General features: G+C 39.5%; 1 protein-coding gene across 3 annotated transcripts in view; it reads right to left on the bottom strand.

The window, feature by feature from the left end:
• LOC144031247 (latent-transforming growth factor beta-binding protein 2-like) overlaps positions 1 to 22,724 on the bottom strand; it is a 101,367-nt gene that overhangs the window by 50,641 nt on the left and 28,002 nt on the right. For 2 of the 3 annotated variants that reach the window (XM_077538166.1, XM_077538167.1), the window contains exons 4-8: positions 9,664 to 9,908; positions 7,035 to 7,226; positions 3,103 to 3,303; positions 1,349 to 1,626; positions 301 to 403 (exon numbers count right to left, since the gene is read on the bottom strand). In XM_077538166.1, coding sequence (XP_077394292.1) covers positions 301 to 403; positions 1,349 to 1,626; positions 3,103 to 3,303; positions 7,035 to 7,226; positions 9,664 to 9,908 — 1,019 coding nt within the window. The remainder of the gene's footprint in view (positions 1 to 300; positions 404 to 1,348; positions 1,627 to 3,102; positions 3,304 to 7,034; positions 7,227 to 9,663; positions 9,909 to 22,724) is intronic. The other variant, XM_077538168.1, reaches the window with a different exon arrangement.

Here is a 22,724-nt window from a genome sequence, read left to right as displayed (position 1 = left end):
TACAACCGAATCACCCTACTATCTGTGTGGTCTTGTTTTCTTTTGAGACATTACAGCTGGTAAAAATAGTTCCATATAAATACAAATGTAGCAAATTTGTGTAAGCCAGGAGATGAACACTAAGCGGACATCACAACTATGGTATTTATCTGTTTATGTAACGCGACCTTTCAATGCAATTGCGAGCATCCTATGCATCGGGTATACAAATGGCCTGAAGCCAGTGAAGGAGTATAATATTTAATACTGGAACATGGATCTATGGTGAAGCTCAATTTCTGTTGGTCAGTGGTGGCTAACCTGGTTTGGTTGGACACTTGTGACACTTGTTGAGACCCCAGGATGCTCCCACGCTTCCACAGCAATCATCCTGTTTGGTTAGGCCTGGCAGAGGTTTACCACACTGCAAAAACACACATCTGTGCTAAATCTCAGAAAAAAAGTTTGGCAAAATTGTAGGTGCTTGTCTATAATTCTGTAAGGACAGAGAGAGCAGGAAGACATTAGCTCTTTGGAGGACTGGTTTCACTATCAACCTCCTGGCATTTGGAACATGGACATTTGGCTAATTAGGAGAAATTCCTTGCAGAACCGTGTGGATTTTGGCCAGTAGAGATTTATGAAATTCAAGCGAAAACAGAAAACATTCTTTTGGAGAACACCAAACGGCTAAACTGGCAAAAGAAGTCAGGACAACTGTGGAAAATGGGAGCTGTAATCTAAGACACACAAACATTCGTGTAAGGCTGGAGCCACAATTCCAGTGTGGCTGACTATGGAAAATGACCATTTAGTAGGAAATCTTACAAAAAGTTTGGATTCAGGACAAAATGTTTGCGTCCGATAGAATGGTCTCCAAAAGAAGTTTAAATGGCAAAAGTCTGTTTAAAGAGGGCGTCATCAAAGTTACAGTTAACAAAAACCTTGCATCTGTTCGTTTTTTGTTTTTTTTCCAACATTAAACATCATACAAGTGGACATGTTAAAGCAAAATATAGCCACTGTTAAATGTAAACCAGTCACCTGGCTACCGGCTAGTTAGCATATAGGATCAAATTTAAAGTCCTTCCTGAATAATCCAATGCTTCAATGTCTTGCTTGCGAGTGATACCATCTGAACCTCAATTGAAAAAGAGCACATTCTAAGCCGAAAGTTAGTCTTCTCATTGCATCCTAAGTGAAAACATGCCCACGCCTGAGGAAGTGGTGCAACACTACACTGACCAGTGTGGTCAGGCCTGATCAAACCTGGAGATGACATGTACCATAACCACAGACCAATCCCAAAAGAGAAAGCAATAAGAACATAATACAACAAACACCTACAAGAGACCGATGAGCACCATACCTGTCCGTCAACTGTCTCCTGGAAGCATCTTCCCACCTGTCCGTTCTGACGGTGGTGTGTTCTGGCGTGGCCATCCACGCTGGTGTATACGAGTCTGCCGCCGTGCTCAACGGCGGGCTCGTGGCCATTGCCAGGCTGAGAGCGCTGCTGGACAGAGTGAGCCCCTTCAGTGGCAGGCAACCGCTGACCAGGTTGGACCCGAGCCACTTGGTGGATGCGAACCTCGGCCTCCGGCGGGTGCTGGATGTGGACTTTGACCAAGGATGGGTGGAGTGAAACTGGAAGAGAAACATATATAACTGACACACTTCTCACAGAAACTTAACTCATTCACTCCCAGCCATTTTGCCAGGCCCACAGAATATTGTGTTCTATTGCTATAAAAACATGGAACCTAGATTAGATTCTTTCATCAGAGAGAGAAAAAAAAAAGTCTATTTCTATCTGTTTCCGTTTTGTAGCAATTAGCATTAAATGAAAGCTAAGTTTGATCATTATTCACAAATCTGTTTTAAACAGTGGGGAAAGCAACTTGGCCCTGGTTGAACTCTTATACTCTGCTGACAGCTGCTGGCCGTTTTTGTAATAACTCCTAATGCTTCAAGTGTTCTCTTCAGTTCAGAGGCTGCATCAAAGTATGCTCTCTAAACATTTACATAAATACCATGTTGGGACCATGGTAATATTTAAAATACGTATGTATACGTTTTTGGAAGCAAATGAGTTTAGGATATTCAATTTTTGGCTGAAATAAAATGCATTACCAGTAAACGTAATTTGGTCTTCTTTAAACTTTTGAATGCACATCCAACTGTTCCATGTTTTCGTATTTTGCACAACTTCTGTTTTCTAACAAGGACCTGACAACATTCACAATAGGCATTTAAAGGTAGATTTTGCAGTGATTAAAAAAAAAGCCACGTCATATGTTAAAACTGTTTTTATGACCTAACAGTTGAATATTATTTCAATTATCTGTTGGAAAATTATACTTCTCTGGATCCATATTATGCCTGTAATCTAACTTTGAATTATTAATTCTGAATTTATCCCAGTGTGACAACAACAGAGATAGCGAGAGACCAGTAGAGTCACAGAAAGGCTTAGACGTGGACTTCATGGATCAAACAGCTAAATTTTGAAGTTAAGCTCCTTGATAGAGAACAAGTCCCAGAAAATAGAAAATTGTAGGTTTAAATCAAATGTTAAAGGCCAAACGGATTTGAAGGATGAGAGAAGATGTTGCAATGTGTAGAAAAATTGCTCATATCCTTCGTACTTAAGGAGAATTATCTATCTTTATGGAGTTCCAGGGCTTTTTCCCAGAATCCGCTATCATGAATCAAACTCTGACATAAGAAATACATTTCATGAAGAGCACTTGAACATGACATTTGCCTCCATGCATTTATAACACTCTCACAAGAATGATCTATTTTTGTGTGTTTTCACACAATTTTATGGCCGCTGGACTCACACGTTTCCATTTTTATTGACTGTCACTGAAATTCAAAACGGATGCTGGCACAGTTGACAAGCTTTTTACATTCCCTGATTCAGAGCTTCTGCTTCGAAGAAATAAAACAGCAACACCAAGACAGATGGAAACGGATCCTGTGACGGGAAACAATGGAATCAAAGCCAACTATTTCCCTAAGATGTTAAGTGAGTTATTCAAGGACAGCGGATGCAAAGATTCATATGGCTGTGCTGCAAGAGCTACCCTTCCATTGGTTGCAGAAGTGTGCACTTACCTTGCTGATTGGAAAGCGGTAGAGTGTATGTGGAGTGAGAAGGAGATTTATGTCCAGAGTTTCTGGAGTCCTTGTGAGTGGTGGGCTTTGCGTGAGGCTGAGCTGGCAAATGGCAAAACTTCCCAGTTGAGTTGGTTGGACACCAACATTGGTCTCTGCCAATGCAACGGCCTCCATTTAGACAGGGGATCTGACAAAAGACTGCAGAGAAGAAGACAAGTGGAGAAGGAAGAGGTTGGGTTGTAATTATAGGTGTACATTCTGCAAGATACAACACAGTATCTGTAATCAATAGTTGGCATATTCCTAGCATTTCATGTGTTTTTTTTGTGTTTTTTTTTACAAACTGACTAATTGCTTTATTTGAATATATAAACATAAACAGCATACAGATAATAAAAAGAAAGAACGAAAGAAAGAAAGAACGAAAGAAAGAAAGAAGAAAGAAAGAAAGAAAGAAGAAAGAAAGAAAGAAAGAAAGAAAGAAAGAAAGAAAGAAAGAAAGAAAGAAAGAAAGAAAGAAAGAAAGAAAGAAAGAAAAGAGTAGGAGGAAGTACAAAATGCATCTAGTATTAGCCCTTGTTCTGTATATTAATTTAGTTGACTTTAGAACTATTTAATTTTGGCTCTAAAATAAATAAATAAATAAATAAATAAATGGACATAATACAATTATTTCTGATTACATCGAACATTTTAAATAATTAATGGAATATAATAAATGTGTTTATATTTGTAATTATTTATTTACCAGTAATTGATTTCATATTTATTCAATAGTTTCATTGCAATTATTTCTAAATCTCACATTTTAATTACGTGACATTTATTTATTTATTTATTTATTTATTTAATATTAGCACTACAATAAATAAATAAGATCAATGCAATCGTTTTTCTGATACTGTTTCACAATTTAATTAATTAATGGAAAAATATAATAAATGAAATGACTTTTTATTGACTTATTTTAAGATTTTATATTTAATTTTGGCAGGGAAAAAAAATGCCATTCGGTGAATGGATGCTTTATAAACCTGAAAAGAAGTCAAATGTATGGCCTTGAAACTCAAAATAATCTCACGTTAAACTTTGCTACATAATATGAAATGTTATCTGCAACTATGGAAAAAAAAAATAGAGGAAAAGGCAGCTTTAGCTGGATGATTTGACTGAATTGCTTTAAGTAGTTAAATTGTAATTGTATTGGCATGAAGGGCATGTGTCAGCACAGCTTACACCATAACTAAGCCCACACTCATCTACAAATTTGAATGACTTTGATTAGTTATTATGAGCGGAAAGAGGAAGGCATGCTGTGCAGTGTCTTCATGGAGGTGCTAACACTTTAAACCAGCTGCAAACAGCAGGCAGGAAGATGCTGCTGGATCTCACTGGCATGATGGGAATAAGCTCCTCTGTCACAAGGCATTCATTAACACTGCGAGCCAGGAGGCGGAGTAGAGTGACAGATGGAATATGTGGAGAAGACAAAACATTAAGGGAATCGAAAGTATAGGGCAATTGTGTATATTTTGGGCAAAATTTATGCTTAAAAAGAGATTTTTTATTTTTTTTTACATATCAGTATTGGTGTGGAAATGTCTTACCGATGTTACTGTTCAGGAGTAGGGAAAGGCCTCCTCTGATTAGACATGTTGGCTATAGTATCAGCTCAAGGGGGCTATTAAAGTGCAGGTCTGCACTTGTCTGTGTCAGGTCAGTCGCAGAAACTGTTCATAAATCTAATGTAGACTTCACACAGTGTCAATCTGTGCGTCCACTCAAAAAACACTCAAACAAGCAAACAGAAAAGCACATGCTCACGTTTCTCACCCCATAAACAGACGTCGACCCCATGTGATGTCATGCTTTAAAGTACAGCAAGGAAGCCTGTTATAATTACACAGCCAGGTTTTTTTTTTTTTTTTTTTTTAAACTGCGCCAGCGTCGGGAGCATAACAAAAGCATGAGATAACTGTTTGCGGTCCTCTTGACATTCCTTGATGAATACGCACGCCCAAGTGATAACAGGACGCAAACCGCCTCCTTTTATTAGACGTTTTACTTGTGCATATTAAAGGTGGGCTTTCAGGGACATCAAAATGATTTTCTCAAGGGGGGAGGTGGCAGGAATACAATGTTGCTGCCAGATGCTGAAGATATTTAATTAATCACCGCATATTATTTCACAAAATCCAACAGTCACCAGACACCTCATTCAGTGGGCCTGCACACGCCAATATGATCCAAAAATTACACCTTTGCAAAGATTATAATGCCCCTTTTTGAAAAACAAGGTCAGAGGCAGTTTTGCACCAATTCAAGATACAGTACAAGCGCAATCATAAGCTTAAACTTTTCCAGTCCAAGGGTTGAATTTGACAACGCAAAGGCCCAGAAATGCATCCTTTTACCTTTTTTTTTTTTTTTTTTTTTCCAAGATGGATCACTACTATATTCACAGTCACAAGATTTCTTTAATGATAATGAGGAGAAATGTACGACGGCGTATTAGGGCCACAAATAAATACATATATGTTCTCTAGAAATTCTGGTAAAATAGAATATCAGTCAAAAATGCATAAAATGGAAACATGGTTTGTCTTAAATAATAAAATTTCACTTTTGTGTGAATAAATAGGTGCAATCTTTGGCTGGGATCCACCGTGCCCACGACTACCTTTCTAGTTGTAGTTATAGTAAACGTTGAAGGGGAACTCACCCCCCCCAAAAGAATAAAATAAAACAAATATCTTGACATTAATATGTTCTGTGCAGCCCCATTAGTTTAAATATTGTATCATGGTAAATATTGTGTGAGTGGAATATGAGTTGAACAGCAAAATCCAGCAGTTTTTATCAATGTCAGTAGGCGGCCATTTTGCCACTTGCTGTCGAGTGAAAATGACATCACAGTCGTTCTAGTTTCAGGTAACAACCAATCACAGCTTAGCTTCAGAAAATGGGTGAGCTGTGATTGGCCGTTGCCTGACCTGAGCAACTGTGATGTCATCCTAAAATGACAGCAAGTGGCAAAATGACCACACCCTGTGATAGATAAAAATGGCTTGATTTTGCTTCATAACTCATATTCCACAAATGTAATATTAATCAGATTGTCATATTATTGTAAGGGTATATTACAGTACATATAATAGCACCGTAAGGTAAAGGTTGTTTTTATGTAATGTATGTATGTTAAGTAGTGAGGTCATGTATGTGTGTGGTATGTGCACCCGTCATCACTAATCCACGAGCAGTAATTAGTCTGAGCCTTAGTCGGACCTTTGCGGCTGAAGAAATAAATACATGCAGGGTCACGACCCTTTGCACTTGGCATTGACCACCCCTTCCCTTCCCATGGACACTACTGTGTGAATTGGAGGCAAAGCGCCTCGGATAAATGGCAAATTTAATGTAATCCCTGTAAAAACCTGTTTATGCTGCTCGTTCTGTCTTACCGGCGCGCCCGTTCTCCTCTTTCATTCTAACGCGCTCTACCAGAGAGCATGTTAAATGGTTAACAGCGAGGTGTAAACCGCAAAGAGATGGGGATAAGTGGTGGGAGCGTGGGACCACCATCTCTTAAGTGTGCATGTGTGTGGGTGTTTGGGGAGATTAGCCCTCCTTTAGAGACCCTGCTTTTAATCTTACTCCTTTTCTTTCCCGTTCTCCCGACCTCTGTTTCTGTTTGACAGTTAAGATTATTTTTTTTTTTTCATCTCCTGCTCTCTGAACTATGGTATTCAGGAGAGACAGCATGACACTGAAAACCCATTTTGTCTGTAAAAAAAGACCAAGAATGGAGATGTAGGGACTGTGTGTGAGAATCAGAAAACAGGCAAGGGAAAGTGAATAGATGAGAAGGAGTGACAAAAACAGCAGATAAGAAATCGGTGATAATTTGAGGGCCTGAACTCAACACTCACAGAGTCGGAAGCCCGGCGTCTTTGGCTGCTGCTGCTGTTGCAGCTGCTGCTGGTGCGAAGTCTCACTGTAGACAGTGGTCACGTCTCCTTTCTCGCAGCTGTTGTAGCAGCGCCCGTTGCTGCATACCCGGCGGCACGTGGTGGGCGTGAAGACGATCTTGATGCGGTCCAGGTTGGAGGTGAGGTTGGCGCCTGGAAAGCACACGTACAGCGGGTTGAGAAGGAGCAACATCAGAGTTAGACTGGAGGCAAGCTCCATTCCTCCTTCTTCCAGCCTCACTGTGACACTCTACTCATCTGTTGGCGGAGTAACGGGCAGTTTATAAGTGCACAAGGGCGTGTGCCGATAATCGACATTGGCACGCTGTAACTGAATGAGCAACCGCACTGCAGGCCAGAAAACATGGAGCAGATAGGTGGCTAGTCTCCAGGGCCTTTATCTTTGCGAGAGGGTGTTTCAGATGGGTGTATGAGTGAAGGGGGCAAAGAGAGGTGAGGGTAAGTGAAGTGAATGCCTGCTCTTAGGAAACACGGACAACAGAAGTATACAAAGAAATAATTTGAAGGCAGCATGATGGGTAAGTGGTCAGCAGGTCTGTCTCACAGGTCTGAGTTTCGGGGTTTGAATCTCAGGTTCGGTCTTCCTTTATGGAGTTTGCATGTTCTCTGTATTTGTGTGTTTTTTCCCTCCAGTTACACCCACATTCTAAGAACATCCATGTGAGGTTTATTGGAGATTCCACCATGAAGGTGAATGAGTGTATGTGCCTTGCAGTTGGTTAGTCACCAATTCAGGATGAAGCCCACCTCTCGCCCAAAGTCAGCCGCGACTAGGGATGTAACAATATCACGAATATCGTAATATTGCGATATTAAAACTGCCACAAGATATTGTCGTCGTTATGTCACGATATGAAAAGCAGTACATCTGTTAAAAAAAAAAAAAAAAGTCAGGCTGATTTCAGGCTGATCTATCACCCTCTGGTGGCTATTTTTTTAAGTGCAGTTAATTTTCACAAAGCATGTTTTGGCCCTTCTATGTTTAAAATCCACGCTAATGGTCAGATGAAGGGGCACGTAATATGCTTTTGAACCGAGTCAATATGTGGAGTAACTCAATGTGTTTGCATTATCAAGTACCTCAGTATTAAGTGTTATTAGAGATTGTAGGTTGTTTATATGCATTGCTGTAATGTACAAAACACAATATTGTATTTTTTTTTAGTATGAGCTCATTTTTTTTAGATTATTGTGACCTTTTTTTGTATCCTCCCCACAATATCGTATCGTGACCTTCATATCGTGTTAATATCATATCATGATGTTTGGATATCGTTACATCCCTAGCCGCAATATATATATACCTATACCTAATGAAGACAAGCACCATACAAAAAGGGTAGATGGATGGAACTGCAGTGAGTACCAGACATCTATTAAAATTGAAACCTTGAGTATGTTTTATTGGGGGAAAAAACAGATTTTTAAAAAGCCTGAAGGACTGTTCCCAATCTTTTTTTTTTTATATAACAACAGCATAGACCTTCAATGCTCCAATCTTGTTTTATTGTAAAACATTGGACAACACTTGTGAAAAAAGATAAATGGGTTGTTTTAACTGCACATGAAGTTGCTATTTCAAATAAAAATGAAAAGCTAATTTGTCATCTAACACCAAAAGAGCAGTGGCTGACTTTTTCAGAGCTCTGAGGAGGGGGGAAGAGTTCAGTGGACATGATTGTTTCATAATTTCAAGTAATTTTCATCCAACGTGCTTCAGCAATGACGTCTATGACAATACAGAGGTTAAGGATGCCGCTTCATTTCTTAAGGGTATATTTGAGGTGTGGTGCTTATTTATGCAAGTGGACAATGCATTTGGTGATTAACCAAGGCAGGGAGTACTTTATGAGGAAATGCTGTAGTCAATAACAAAAGAGAATCAACCCTCTTGTTGTTTAATACCCCACGTGACTACAAGAATTACCCTGAATGAAGCCCTGAATGTCAGCTTTACAGATGTCATGTGTGCTTTGAAGGAGGTGCGTGTTGTGGTAATTATGTGTACGACACTGGTGCATGGCATCACATGTTATAGTAAAGGTAATTGCTGCTAGCTAATTTCTTTGGGGTCTATTTGAGGTGTGACAGATCAGTGTACAGCATCCATTACAACTATTTGAGGAAGGTGACAAGCACTGAAAAGGGCTGATATACTCCCAAGAAGCATCAAAAGAGATCAACAAGCATACCCCCTTTGTTCTGACTACTTTTGACTTCAACTGCACTAAAGTTATCCAATAAAATGGACTTCAACTATATTCTTTATGTGGGACTGGGCTGGGTGCCAATAATGTCCAAATGTTTACTTCTGCTCACACTTCAGCAAAGCCAAGCATGCAGATGAGCGGCACAGCTGAGCACAGGCGTGAAGTACAGTCTGGGAAGCTGCCAATATTTGTTTTTTTTTTCTTCCTTGTGGCCCATGTTCCAGTTAGCAGTGACACAGCAGGATGTGTCAGGATGTATTCTGACCTCAGCGGTGTTTTGTTTGTTTTGACGTGGCAAGGCTGTGCACAAATGTCAACTGTGCGTGTAGAGAGATTTAGGACATTTTTTTTTTTTTTACCTGCTGGCGATAATGCATTGTTGAATGGCCCATGGAGCTGGTTGTTACTGGTGGGCCTGTGAGGGTTGAAGTAGTCATGCCCGTTTCTTTGTCCGTGGGAGTTCCTGTGCTCATTTCCATGGGTGTTGCCGTTGGGCAGCGCGTTGGAGGTGATGGGCCCAGAGGATGACGGATAACGCTTTACGGTACGGGAGGTCCCGGTCAGCTGAGGGGAGGATTCAGGGGGTCCCCGTCTCACTTGGGTCCTGTCAGTCACATCATCACAAGACCACAAACATATGACCTCAGAGGAAAGTGAAGGTCCCGCACATATACACTCAATCGGCGTTGCGTGTGCATCACCGTGAAATTGGTGTGAAAAGTGTTGTGAGCCTGTGCAAAAGAAAATAATATTCCTGAGAGATAAGCATTGTGTCTTAGGTCATAACTTTGCTTAATTCATAAATTTGTACAAATCAAATCTATAATAAACGCATAGTTGCCTCAACTAACATCTGCTACAGGAGAAGAAGCCGTGACCCTTACTCACCCACAAAGATTCTTTTTGATGACACAAAAGACATTTGGTAAGAAAAATAATGCCGAAAACGTTGCAGTGAGTTTGCCCGGCACCGATTTAGTCCGCTTGACTAGATGATGAACTTGTCTGGACCGAAAAAACATCCTGAATGATAAACTGGGAAGCAGGAAGTATTAAAACTAAGGTCGAAGAACAAAGCTTGACCCGGGCACACTTTTTTTCAGCATTTGATTTGGGTCAATTACTTGAGCCCGTGTTGTGCGACCTGGAAGCTGAGCTCATGTGAGAGACTTGGGGGAGTCGCGTGCCTCAGACAGACAGCCAGACAGTCCTACCTGGGATGCGGGGGCTTAGGAAGTTTTCTTGGCCCATTCTGACATTCATCCTTGCAAAAACACATCTGGATCCTACTTATCTGGCCTGTCAGACAGTCAGCAGAGCAATGTTGAACCAGACCAAATCAGATCAGTAGAAGAAGGATTCTGCAAAGCACACTAGTAGTGAGCTTGCAAGTGTTTGCTTATTTCATAACTCCCAATGAGACATTGCAGAGAGACTTTGTATAAATTGTCTTAACGTACAGTGCTTAGCACATTTATTAGATGACCATCATCTATTTGTCTCAGAGACCATCCAGCTTGATAAACTTTTTTTGTAAGATAGAAAAATTGTCATAAATCACAAAATTGATCATTTTATTTTTGCATTTAAAATAACTTTTACATACTAGTGTATTAACCTTTACCAAATCATACAATATAAAATATATCACTGGTGGCGGGCTTAAAATGCTTTAAAATGGCTTGCTCTCTTTGATGATGCAATGTTAAAGGGGGAGTCAACCTTAAATATTTCTTGACCCTAATATGTGATATGTGACCTCACTTGCCAAAACCTGACATTCTGATTAATGGCTGGATTTTGCTGTGTAACTCATATTCCACAAATGTAATATGCCTTATGTAGCAAAAAACAGCCGTTTTGATCCATCTCAGGGGGACGTCCATTTTGCCACTTGCTGTCAACTGAAGATGACATCACAGTTGCTCAGTGCTCAGGCAACGACCAATCACAGCTCATCTGTTCTCGGAAGCTTAGCTGTGATTGGCTGTTACCTGAGACCCGAGCAACTGTGATGTCATTTTCACTCTGCAGCAAGTGACAAAATGGCTACCTTCTGATATTGATTAAAATTAAAATGTTGGATTTTGTTGCTTAACTCATTTTCCACTATACACTGTAAAAAATAAATAAATAAAAAAATAATTAAAAAAAAGCAATATTTTACTTGGAAAAAAAAAAAGCAAGTAACGTTTTTTCACTCAGAAATTCTTAAGTACATTTTACATGGAGAGTTAAAATGTACTTTACCAGTTTATTAAAGGGAAAAAAAAGCTATTCAAGCATTGAGGAACAAACTCATGACCTTCAGGATGGGAGAAAGCTACTCTACCACCTGAGCCATGCCACTCTTGCTGTTTGCCATTCTACTGCATTGCTGGTGTGTCCAAAATGAGACCAAAAACTGGTCTCTCGGAGGTAAATGGATTCCGGCTGACACCATCAATATACTAACACTTAACAGGAGTGGCATGGCTCAGGTGGTAGAGTTGCTGTCTCCCAACCTGATGGTTGGGTTCTTCATCAACCCTTGGGTAGCTTTTTTTTTTTTCTTCCTTTTCTTAAAAAAAAAAAAAAAAAAAAAACAACTGGTAAAATGTACTCAAAACTGTCCTTGTAAAATTGACTTTTTTTAAATTTCTCAGTGAAAAAAGCTTTACTAGTTTTTTTTCAAGTACTTATTAACCCAACCCCCCACCCCCACCTTTTTTTATGCAATACTAACCAGAATACCGTATTTAAACTAATGGGGCTACATAGAACATATTATTGTCAAGAATTTTGGGGGGGTTGAACTAACAAGCCGTTTTGGGGCCTCCTCCTCCTGACACTAGCGATATTTAGATAATTATCAGTGCTGTTAATTTATGGCAGCTGTGGTATGAACATTACATTGAGTGGTGGTTTGGTTATGTGCGGTACTTTCACTTACATGTGACAATCTGAATAAACTTGCTGAAAATGTTCTTTACCAGGAATCCTTTGTGTTGATATGCAGACCACAATCTTTCAAACTTGGCAGAGGTCTGTGTTCTACTTTGTAGTTATGTCCATGTGATTCGGAGCCACACACCATGTATTTAGACAGTGAATCAGCTCCCAACAGTCACAACAATAACCAGATAAATAAACATGTTACATAAAACGGATGAATACACACACGCACACGACATTCCAAGCTGTAATAAATGCATCGCAAGTCAACGCATGACTTTTTATACCCAGAACAGGCTAGAGAAGCACCTCCCTGCTGCCGGCGGGAAGAAGAAATGAAAGGAAAGGAGAGACAAATATTTGATAGTGTTGTCTCGCGTCACCTTTTGAAAAAGCAGCAGACCGAAGATGACAGCTGCTGACCTAGATCCTCAACCTCCATGGGCGGCTCCCATGGATTAGGATATGACAGTGGGAAACACAAGGTGCTCGAGTCAAGGTGGGGACGCCAGAGAACGCCGCTCCGCCGTCCGCTCCAAATCATGATGAGCTTTTTCCATCGTTTACAATGATACCTGGCTCGCACGCATCCTGCCTCTTTTCCTGGGCTTAGCCAGATGTTGCGCTCCCTGTCATTGACTTCCAATGGCGAAGCGACTTCCTTCCAACATGAGCTCACCGCTGCCCCCTCTGCCTTGCAGATCAGGGGCCACTGAGAGCAAGCACAACTCTGCATACTTGATGTCATCATTAGGTCCCAGCGAAGCAGCCAAGGAGGAACTAACTCTTCCCCCTCCTTGTTCTGGGTGACTTGAAAGCAATTTTAAGACCTCGGGCCAAGATTACACTGAACATGATTTTAAAAGACACATGGAAAAATGTTTGGGATATCAAATGATGGCCATGCATGTTCAATTAAATCCCTGATGATCCCAATGAATAAGCTGCTAAATGTGAGCGCAGTTCACAGACGCACAACAGGATTATTTGGTTCTGTGTCTTCTGGAAGTAAAACAAGCTCATGTTTCCGAGCAGCTACGGTCAATTACACCAAACAGAAGATGTTACATGCTTGACCACGAGACCAGCTTATCTATTAAAGGGGAAGTCAACCTTAAAGATTTCTTGATACTATGTTAAATGTGACCTCCCTAGTCTAAACATGGCATTCTGATTAATATTATGTTTGTAGAATATGAGTTATGCAGCAAAATCAAGCTGTTTTTATCCATGTAAGGGGACGGCCATTTTGTCACTTTCTGTCGACTGAAGATGACATCACAGTTGCTCAGGGCTCAGGCAACGACCAATCACAACGATCAATCACAGCTCACCTGTTTTCTGAAGCTTAGCTGTGTTTGGTTGTTACTGAGACAAGCAACTGTGATGTCATTTTCACTCGACAAGAAGTGGCAAAATGGCCGCCTTCTGATATTGAAAAAAACCTAATATTCCACTAATGCAATATTAACCAGAATACCACATTTAGACTAGCGGGGTTGTAAGAATACTTTTTGGGGTTGGCTTTCCCTTTAAAGTTATTCTTTGTAAGAAAAAAAAAACAAAAAAAACCCAATGAAGTTATCAAATTCATTCCAGACAAAATATCAACTTTTTACTGCTGTTTCAATGAGCCAAGTTTAAGAATGCAGATTTTCCCCCACCTCCATCTTTTTCAGAATATTCTAAAAACACATCATAAAGTCAACACAACCAACCACATTTTAATTGGTGTATTTCAAATAAATTCTAAAGATAAAAACTGTTATATACTAATTTTTATATATTTTAATCATTCTTGACCTAACTGTACTGTGAGAAAGTAAACCTCAGCCAAACCAATTTATCTTAATCTTCTATCTTTTGATATCTGATTGCAAAGAAGGCCTCCAAGACATAACGCTATTGGTCGGGTCCTCTTTCACTCGTCATATGGAAAGCTATTAAACCTCATCACATACGCGGAAATTACAAATCACAATGAGAGCCAAGAATTTACACTGAGCAAGGACCAACCCTGTAAATCTTCCAACGCGTTGCACAACCATGACTTGGCGTTCAGTCACAGTAAATATCTTTGAACTTGTTTTGGTATTACAGCATGCGGATGCTCGCCACTCATGAAGACTTGACAGGCAGCATGAATGGTAGTTCCAGACTCACGTACTAAACCCAGATGGGGCTTGAAAGGAGATGGTCTTGGAGCTGCAGTAGAGCAAAGTGAAGTGCTGTGAAAGGAGGCCAGGTTTGAGAACTGGAAGACGAGTTCAAAAAAGCCACACACAAAAAAAAAAACACTCTGATCTTTGAGCTTCTACTGATGCTAAACACAAACTATGCGTGAAATTGTGTCCAATACAGTACAATGCCAGGCCAAAACGTAGGTGTACTTTGAAGTTTTTGCTGAATCTACTCCAAGGGCCTTGTCAAACTATTTGGTTAGGTGGTTTGGTTGATTGGTTGCCAGAAAAGCTGATTTCAGTCGACTTGGAGAGCATAAGTTGTCATGATATAAGCAGAGATCCTTCTATCGGGAAACAGGAGTCTTGGGAAATGGATGAACAGGAAAATTCTGGAGTCATCTACATACAGTGATCAAGATCCCGAGGAATTGTTTACATTGAAATAATCTCCGTAGGCTATCCTGCTTGACGAGCATTTATGTAAGGTCTTGCAACATAAGATTTGGTCCGAAGTTGATTCATTTCCTCACAACCCAGTCTGGTGGCTTCTGTTATTGTCTCTTCCAATAAATTTCCATTTGAAATAACGGTTTTTGTCAGTTACAACTAATTCATTATTTGAAGTACTACCTACTTTTTCCGACAGCACAACGCCATGAAAAAGAGGTATGTTATTTTGAGATTACTTTTCACCTCTCAGCCCTTCAAGCTCAGCACAAACCTTACTTGGCAATGCCCATTTTTCATTTCCATTTGTTTGAAAGTTGCCTCGTCCAAAACCATGTCTAATAGCTTGGATTGCCAGTTTATAGAAGCCAATGCAGAAAATAGAATGATATAGGGAGCTCGCCTGGATGTTGGAGAGAGTTATTTGGCTTCGAAAATACAATCTAAACAAGAGAGTCTGAAAGAGGGGGGAAAGTGTCTGGAATGGGCATGACAGTCTGGATCACAACACACAACTCAAAAAATGGACATATTTGGTCTTCACATTTGCCTTTGTGACTTGCAGACATGACCTGCAGTGAAATGAATGACGGACCTCTGCAGCCATAACCATTACAACCACACAAGTTGCTTTGGCCACCTTGGGAAATTTGAGATATTTGTTTAAACCTTAAAGCTAGGTTTACACTTTTTCCAACTACAAGTGTCGGCCAAAACATGTTTTACGTAAGAGTTGTATGAAATTGTAGCAATTTAAAGGCTACTTGGAAAATGGGAAAGTGAATGACCGTCATTACAAGTGTAAATCAAAGTTTGGGCATTTTCATTCATTTAGGGAACACATTAAAGTTCATTTCATACCTCGCCATCAAATACGGTGAAGTCTGAGTGGAGGGAGCACCATAAATTAAGAAAATTGTGCAAACAGCAGCTGAAACAATGAAAACTTAGTACTACTTCAATCAACCGCTACAAAAACATCTTTCAGCAAATGGGATTGATTTATGAATGGATCGCGGTGCTGAATGAGAGTGCTTTGTGAGGGATTCAAAAACATAGTCCAAGCCAAAGTACTGTATGCAACGGGCAAAGTAATCTCACAGTACGGTATATTTATTACCGTTGACAGACAGCTCTGTGAATTACTACTGTTAGGATGGGCATTATACTGAATTTCTTTCATCGAGGAAATACGAAAATCTTACAGATTAAGTAAATGGATTTGTTGTGATTTTTAAATATTTTAAATGGGATGGAATAATCTCTGAATGTTCTGAACTCCTGTTTCAAGCAGATTAGTACTCCGTTCAGGTGTTGCCATGGTGAAGTTATTGTTGGATGTAGCACAACTTCCCATAGCTGACATGTTTAGATCAGAAGCTAGTTTAGAGTGAATCAACAGTACCTCTAAATGGCGTATATTCATTTTTGCCTCAATAGCTTGAAGACCCAATTTAGCAATAATCAATTATACAAGATCAACAGATCGAATGATTCATCAATCATTATACCTATCCCTAATGGACTGTCGAGAATTTCCAAGTATTGCAGATCTTCAAGAATAATTTGACAAAATCTTTCAACACTTAATATTGTAACATTCACACTTGACTCAAGTGGCTTGAAGATGAACTGGTGTTGGTGTAGTAAAGCAACACCAGCATGTCTGATGTGTCTCCTCTCAATTTGTATAAAATGATGAAGCCTTTTGATGACGGGTGAGATGTCGTCGATACTCTCCAAAAAAATTCAGTTGCACTCCATTCTACCTTTCTCAGACTCAGTATCTATGACCTGGATGACTGAAAGCCTTCACAGTCCCAGGAGATGTAAGTTAAGAACTCAAAGACACACATACACACTTGTTCATGTTTTGCTATCTTAAGCCCAGAAGTGTTGTAAATCCCCATCTAAAACGTAAACTACAATGTATTGTGGAAACTTCAAACATTCCAGATTAACCGTGAAGATGCTATCATACATTTCGATCCCGCTTGCCAAGTATCACATTGCGTGTGCAGAATTTCATTTTGTAACACGTGTTTACAGTGTTTATATCTGATAAGTGATAAGAGATTAATTGCTATCTGGGTATTTCAAATATATTTGCTTTTACTTTGAAAAGATCCGAGTATGTTTTCTTTCAAATAGTTGATATACCACACAGAGACCACAGTGAAAAAGTTCAGTCTGGAATTTGGTTTGTCTTAGCAGTCTCGGTATATTTTAGGAGGTGAAAGAAGTCTCTGTGGGCTGAGAAAAAATAAATTAATCCTTTTTTTTTATACACACACAAGTCAGTGCACCACACCATGTGCACCACCGGCAGTCAAAACCAATTGTGGTCACACTTTTCATTTCTCAGGCTTTTTACGCAGCATTCATCCACTCATCGTTTGCCACCAAGGCCCGTGTCATTCGTTCTATAAAATCCTGAGGTTTGATTCCCAGCATGTGCCATTAAATATAATATCCGACCCTGGGGAATTTTTCATTACGTTGTTGTTGTGTGGTTCTCTTAGCAACGAGGTCGTGTAAAGTGACAGTGGCAGGCTTTATGCTAATTGGGAATGCAAAAATAACTCCGCGACTTCTCCTGTCACAGTAAAGTCTGACCTAAAATTACAGTTTTTTTCCAGAAGTTTAATCTCTGGTAGTAAACCTTCACTTTATATTGCCAACTTTGCCAAGCTAAACACTCCAGCCGTTTCAACTATATATCTACATGTTAAAAACATTTATTTAAAAAAAAAAAAAAAAAAAAGTCTTATTAGTTAGGAATACAGTAGTTGGATGCTAAGGGTGCAGTGGAATCTAGGGGGCGCCAAAAGGTAAAAATTCTAAAATACAATTATTTTAAAACACACTATTAACTCTTGATTTAAAGTAAAAATGTTTTCACTGTAAAGGAAATAATAAATTGAAGTTGACATAATTCATTAAAGAAGCGAAGAGGAGCAATGAGAACTATTGTAATCACTGAAATCTGTGCTCCTACCCGGAGCATAAAAAGCAAAGTACCCAGCCACAGCTGACAGCAAACTGGACAAAGATCCTTTGTAAATGTACCGCTGCAAGTTGCAACACAACAAATTGTGCAGGACTGAATCATCTACACAAGCCCGTAGAGGCAGAAATTAAGACAATGATTTGAGACTCGTTTGGGAGCTGCTGGTGAGTTGGGCAGTACAGCAGCAAACTGTGTTTCATCTAAATTGAACTAACTGTTGAATATCTGGGTTAGTTGCTGTATTTTCTTCATTTATGATGGTAATTCCACTTTATATAATTTTACATGAAAACCCTAAAGCAATAGTGGCAAATCTAAGGCGGCAGCTTGGTGTTATTGAAATTACACACTTGTGTATTGTGTTACTACTTACACTAACAATAGCACATTTTATTGTGTTATTTTTGTAGGTTTGTCTCAAAATCTTTAATGTTATTAAAGCACAAATCAATTGACTTACAGTAATGCACCACATTTTCAGTGGCTAATGGAAGTAGTGAAACTTCAAAAATCAAGATGAAATCTTCCAAGGGTAATCAATCTCTTTTAAGTGAGCTGCACAGACAACTGATTTTAAACATGGAACAGATAACAGAATGCCAAATTACAAATGATAACAACGACTCCCTCATCCGGCTGATTGAGGTCAATTTGTTGATATGGTCCTAGAAAACTTGTCAAAATGACCAAAACAGTCCAGAGCACAAGGAAGAAAGAAAAGGGTGGGAAGGGGAGGAAATCAGCAAAAGAGCAGTTGCTACATTTGGTTTGTCCCATTAGGTGTCAAAAAGCAAATGTCACTCACATGGTTATTGTTACATTCTGAGGTTGGATCGTGATGCATCGAGAATCACGAGACACCAAGCCACTTTGGGCTGTGGAGATCCACAGAGGAACTGAGGTAATAATCTAACAAACAAACACATTTCTCACACAGTTTATATAGACTGTGAATCGATCTGATTGGTTGTGGCTCGACATGTGGGTAACAGGACTGACATTGAATGATCTGATTGGTTGTGGCTAGACATGTGGGTAACAGGACTGACATTGAATGATCTGATTGGCTGTTGACCAGATAAAGAGATTAAAGACTCTTGACATCACATAGTTTAAGACCAGTTGAAACTAGATGCCGGTTACATCAGTTCAAAACAGACACTTGACCTCAGGGTCATGACCCAAACATAACCCTTGCATAACCCAAACTTAATCCTGGCATGACCCAGTCATGACAGTTATCTTTTGCATTAACGATACAGTAATGAAAAAAATGAAGAAAATGCTATATTAATTCCACATTTTTATTTATTTAGTTTTTTATTTTCCTTTATCACATGTGCTAGATCATTTCGGCTGGAAATGAGCAGGCTGCCCTTTTTCAAACTAATTTTCTTGGTTCAACAAATGCCTGCGATTTGAAACAAGCCATTTTCTCCGTCAATATCTAAATATAGCTTTGCTCTGATTAAGCTGTTGTTCTACTTAACAATATGGAAACAACTTTCCTCTCAAATGGTAGCTACCGATACGTGGACATCATCTTTTCATTACGTTGGCGCCATTGAAATTCAGTGGACTATCAGCGGCAGTCAACATAAAACAGTGGGAAAAAATTATATTGATGGAATGGGTGCTTTTAAAACAGTGGTTAAAAAAAAAAATAAAAAAAAAAAGATGTGAAGCATTTTGTAAGCGTATGAAAACAGACAGGTTCATTTCTTCATTTACCAGTTGATCGAGGTAAGAACCCTTTTGTGTCACAACTAAACCACACCAGAGTTTAGTTACTTTGTGCAAACTTGACCAAAGTGCACCAAGTGCGAAAAGTAAACTACTGTAGAGATCAATTAGAATGCACCAATAGTGTTAGTATATAGTACAAGCAACCCTTACACTAGCCTTAGTAATGGATGTTTGTAATTGTGTCGTATTCATTTTTGGCTGAACCAAACTTATTTTCCCTTTCCCAGCCAAACCAATGACTGTTTCATGCATCCAAAGAAGTGGTTTGTTTGAAATGCACGCTCCTTGGAAATTACATTTATTGAAGGTAGTGCCAGGAGTTTAAAATGAGTAAGTTCAATGCACACAGACACTTTCTTTTAAAGTACGTGGAGGGATAAGGCCAAACATCGGTGAGCAATTAAGGGCCAGTCTTTTTTTTTTTTTTTTTTGATAACATCTCCAGTCATTATGACTTAGATAATTGTGGGTCCTGGAAGAATATTTCCCCTTGTGAAAATATGGGTGTGTCTAAAGGCTTATCGCACCCGCCACTGAGACTGGATTAAATCATGTTCTCTGTCTGGACAGCCTTCCAAGAATCTCTCTAGTAGCAGCCAGATCCTGGGTGAAATGAATTACTGCGGGTTTGGATTGGATAAGGCTTTTTTTTCTGTCTCCCAATGGGGATAGGGCTCATACAAATGGGTCTAGTCAAGCATGAAAAACAGCAAAGAACTATAGAAAAGTGTATTAGTTGGACCTGATACACTGAGAAATTATGAGATGAAATGCAATTTTATTATAATGGTATCATTTGAGTGCAAGTATGAAAATAGCACATGATAGATTTGCAAGTGTTGAATGGGAGAAAACTGGACTTCTTGGTTTTGTTGAAAGCGACTTCAGTTTTCGATCAAACACAAAAATGCTACCAAAAGTTCAAGTTGCCTTCAATTCAACTTTTGAAGATTATCATAACCTGGATGACTGACTCCACAGTATATAATAGAGTTAGACATGAACATAACACACAACTGTAGTGGGGTAAACAGTTCCCGTTTTGTCTCTGAGGGCGCCAAAGACATAATAAATCAAGAGGTCTGATCCTGGATGGAAGCACTGTGGTGCGGTTGATGTGGTTCAGGGGTTACAATCATAACGTCTGCAGACATTGTGAGCTGAGAGGTAATTCAATCCTCGCTGGTCTGTTGTCGTTACTCTGATCACTCACTTAGCAAAATGCCACAGGACAGGTCAGCAGGAAGAGCCATTGCTGACTCAGCTATTTCTGTGAGTGTCACATGTCACAGACTGCTCTGACAGAAATCCAGAATGTCTTTCCGGTACAGAAGACGACTGATGGAAGTTTTACAGCAATCAAGAAAGGTTCCTATAACAGTGGTGCAGGCACATGTAAACACATAATACTTGACTTATTTCTAACTGTATTCTGGGTATATATTGAGATTCCACGCCTCCATCTGCTTAAATAAGGCACTAGAAACGATTAGTCCCCTGCACCAATTTACTTGATTTTCCCAACGAAACTGGGCCAACTGACACTGCTGCCCAGATAGTGTGTTGCAGACAAGGCTTTAGAGAAATGAGATGTGGGAGTGAAAGACGTATCTGTCCCACGCTGAGTGCTAAATTCTCTATGGTCCTTTGTTCCCCCTGGCCTAGCAGGAAGCCAAACACTCATGGGACTCATTTGGCTCTGTATTTTTAGACAGAAACACAAGCTACTTTTCCTGGCCCAACTGAGTCAATATTGCTGCGTTAAGCTTACTGAAATTCAGTATACAGTACATTTAGACTGTCTTCAACACACATATATTACACTTGTCAAGTAATATACAGTGAGCGAAGCTGAACCATATCCCTTGTTCTGGTGCTAGACAAAAACAAGAACACTCAGAGGACGGACCTCTAGGAAGTCTTTCAAAAAAGTGTCACCTACATATCCAACGACTGCATGGTGACAATATCGTTTCCTACTCCTGTTGCTATAGGGAGGTTTCATCCACATGCAAAATTCTTTCAGTGTCCAGAGGGACAAAAAAAATATTCATTTGTAGTTTCCAAATTCAGTAATAAGCTTTGACAGTGAAAATGTCTGATAAGCTGTTGCCAAATGTGATCTGGATCAGATTTGGATAAAACTTGGATGGAAATTCCTGATGCTGTTGAATTGTTTCAAATAGACATTGTTTACCTGTGAAGCCAGACAACATCGTCTTCTGAGTTTATCCTGCCCATGTTTGCTCTCCTCAGTATTTCTACCACTTTTAATACTGCATTCGAGGAACGTCGAAAATCGGAATTATCCCAGTTGGATATTCTCACTTCCAACTTGAAAGCGTTCGAGACGAAAGTAAACAACCAAAATGGCGGCTAGTGATAAATTGTTTTTTGTTTGGGCTCTCAAAACACATTTTGACATCGGGCAAACTTGCCTTCTCGCAAGAGAAATAATGACGAATGAGGTAAATATATATTATGTATTTATTTATCTTATTTCATAAGCATTCCATATAGTTCAGTAGTTCACCGTATAATTCCATGCAGGGAGACAGCGGCATGCTGTCACGTACATTTTTTTTCCCAACTTCGCAAGTGGGATTTCCGAGTTCAAGGAGGTATTCCCGTACACACTTCCTGGTACGTATTCGGAAAAGTCCGACCTCCCACTTTCCACGAATGCAGCATGATTCTCGAATGACAATAAACAATAAACGAACACCGAGACAATATATTGATCAAACCAAGGGCAATAAAAACTAAAACTTCCTGTAAAAGCAATTCAGTCATATTCTCCTCAGATATTTATTTCTGCCATATAGATTTAAGAGTTACAGTATGGTTTGCCATGCACTAAAAAGATTACAACTAACTTTGCAAGCACGCAATATTTGCTATAAGAGAGAAGAGATCAGGTCAAATGTCAAGTTTGCAAAAGCTTGCATCCAGCAAACGGTCCACTTCCAAGTTCATTCTCATTATACCGACACAGCAAAACAATCAACTCTGGACAGGTCGAAATGTCGTAACTGACATTTACTGGCCAAAAGGTACCAATGCAGCCTGTCAGGTGTTACAGCAGTACAACAATCCAAAT

This window comes from Festucalex cinctus, chromosome 12 (genome assembly GCF_051991245.1).
Source record: "Festucalex cinctus isolate MCC-2025b chromosome 12, RoL_Fcin_1.0, whole genome shotgun sequence".
Lineage (NCBI taxonomy): Eukaryota > Metazoa > Chordata > Actinopteri > Syngnathiformes > Syngnathidae > Festucalex > Festucalex cinctus.
The sequence above is the reverse complement of the archived record's forward strand: the minus strand, read 5'-3'. Positions and strand labels throughout refer to the sequence as shown.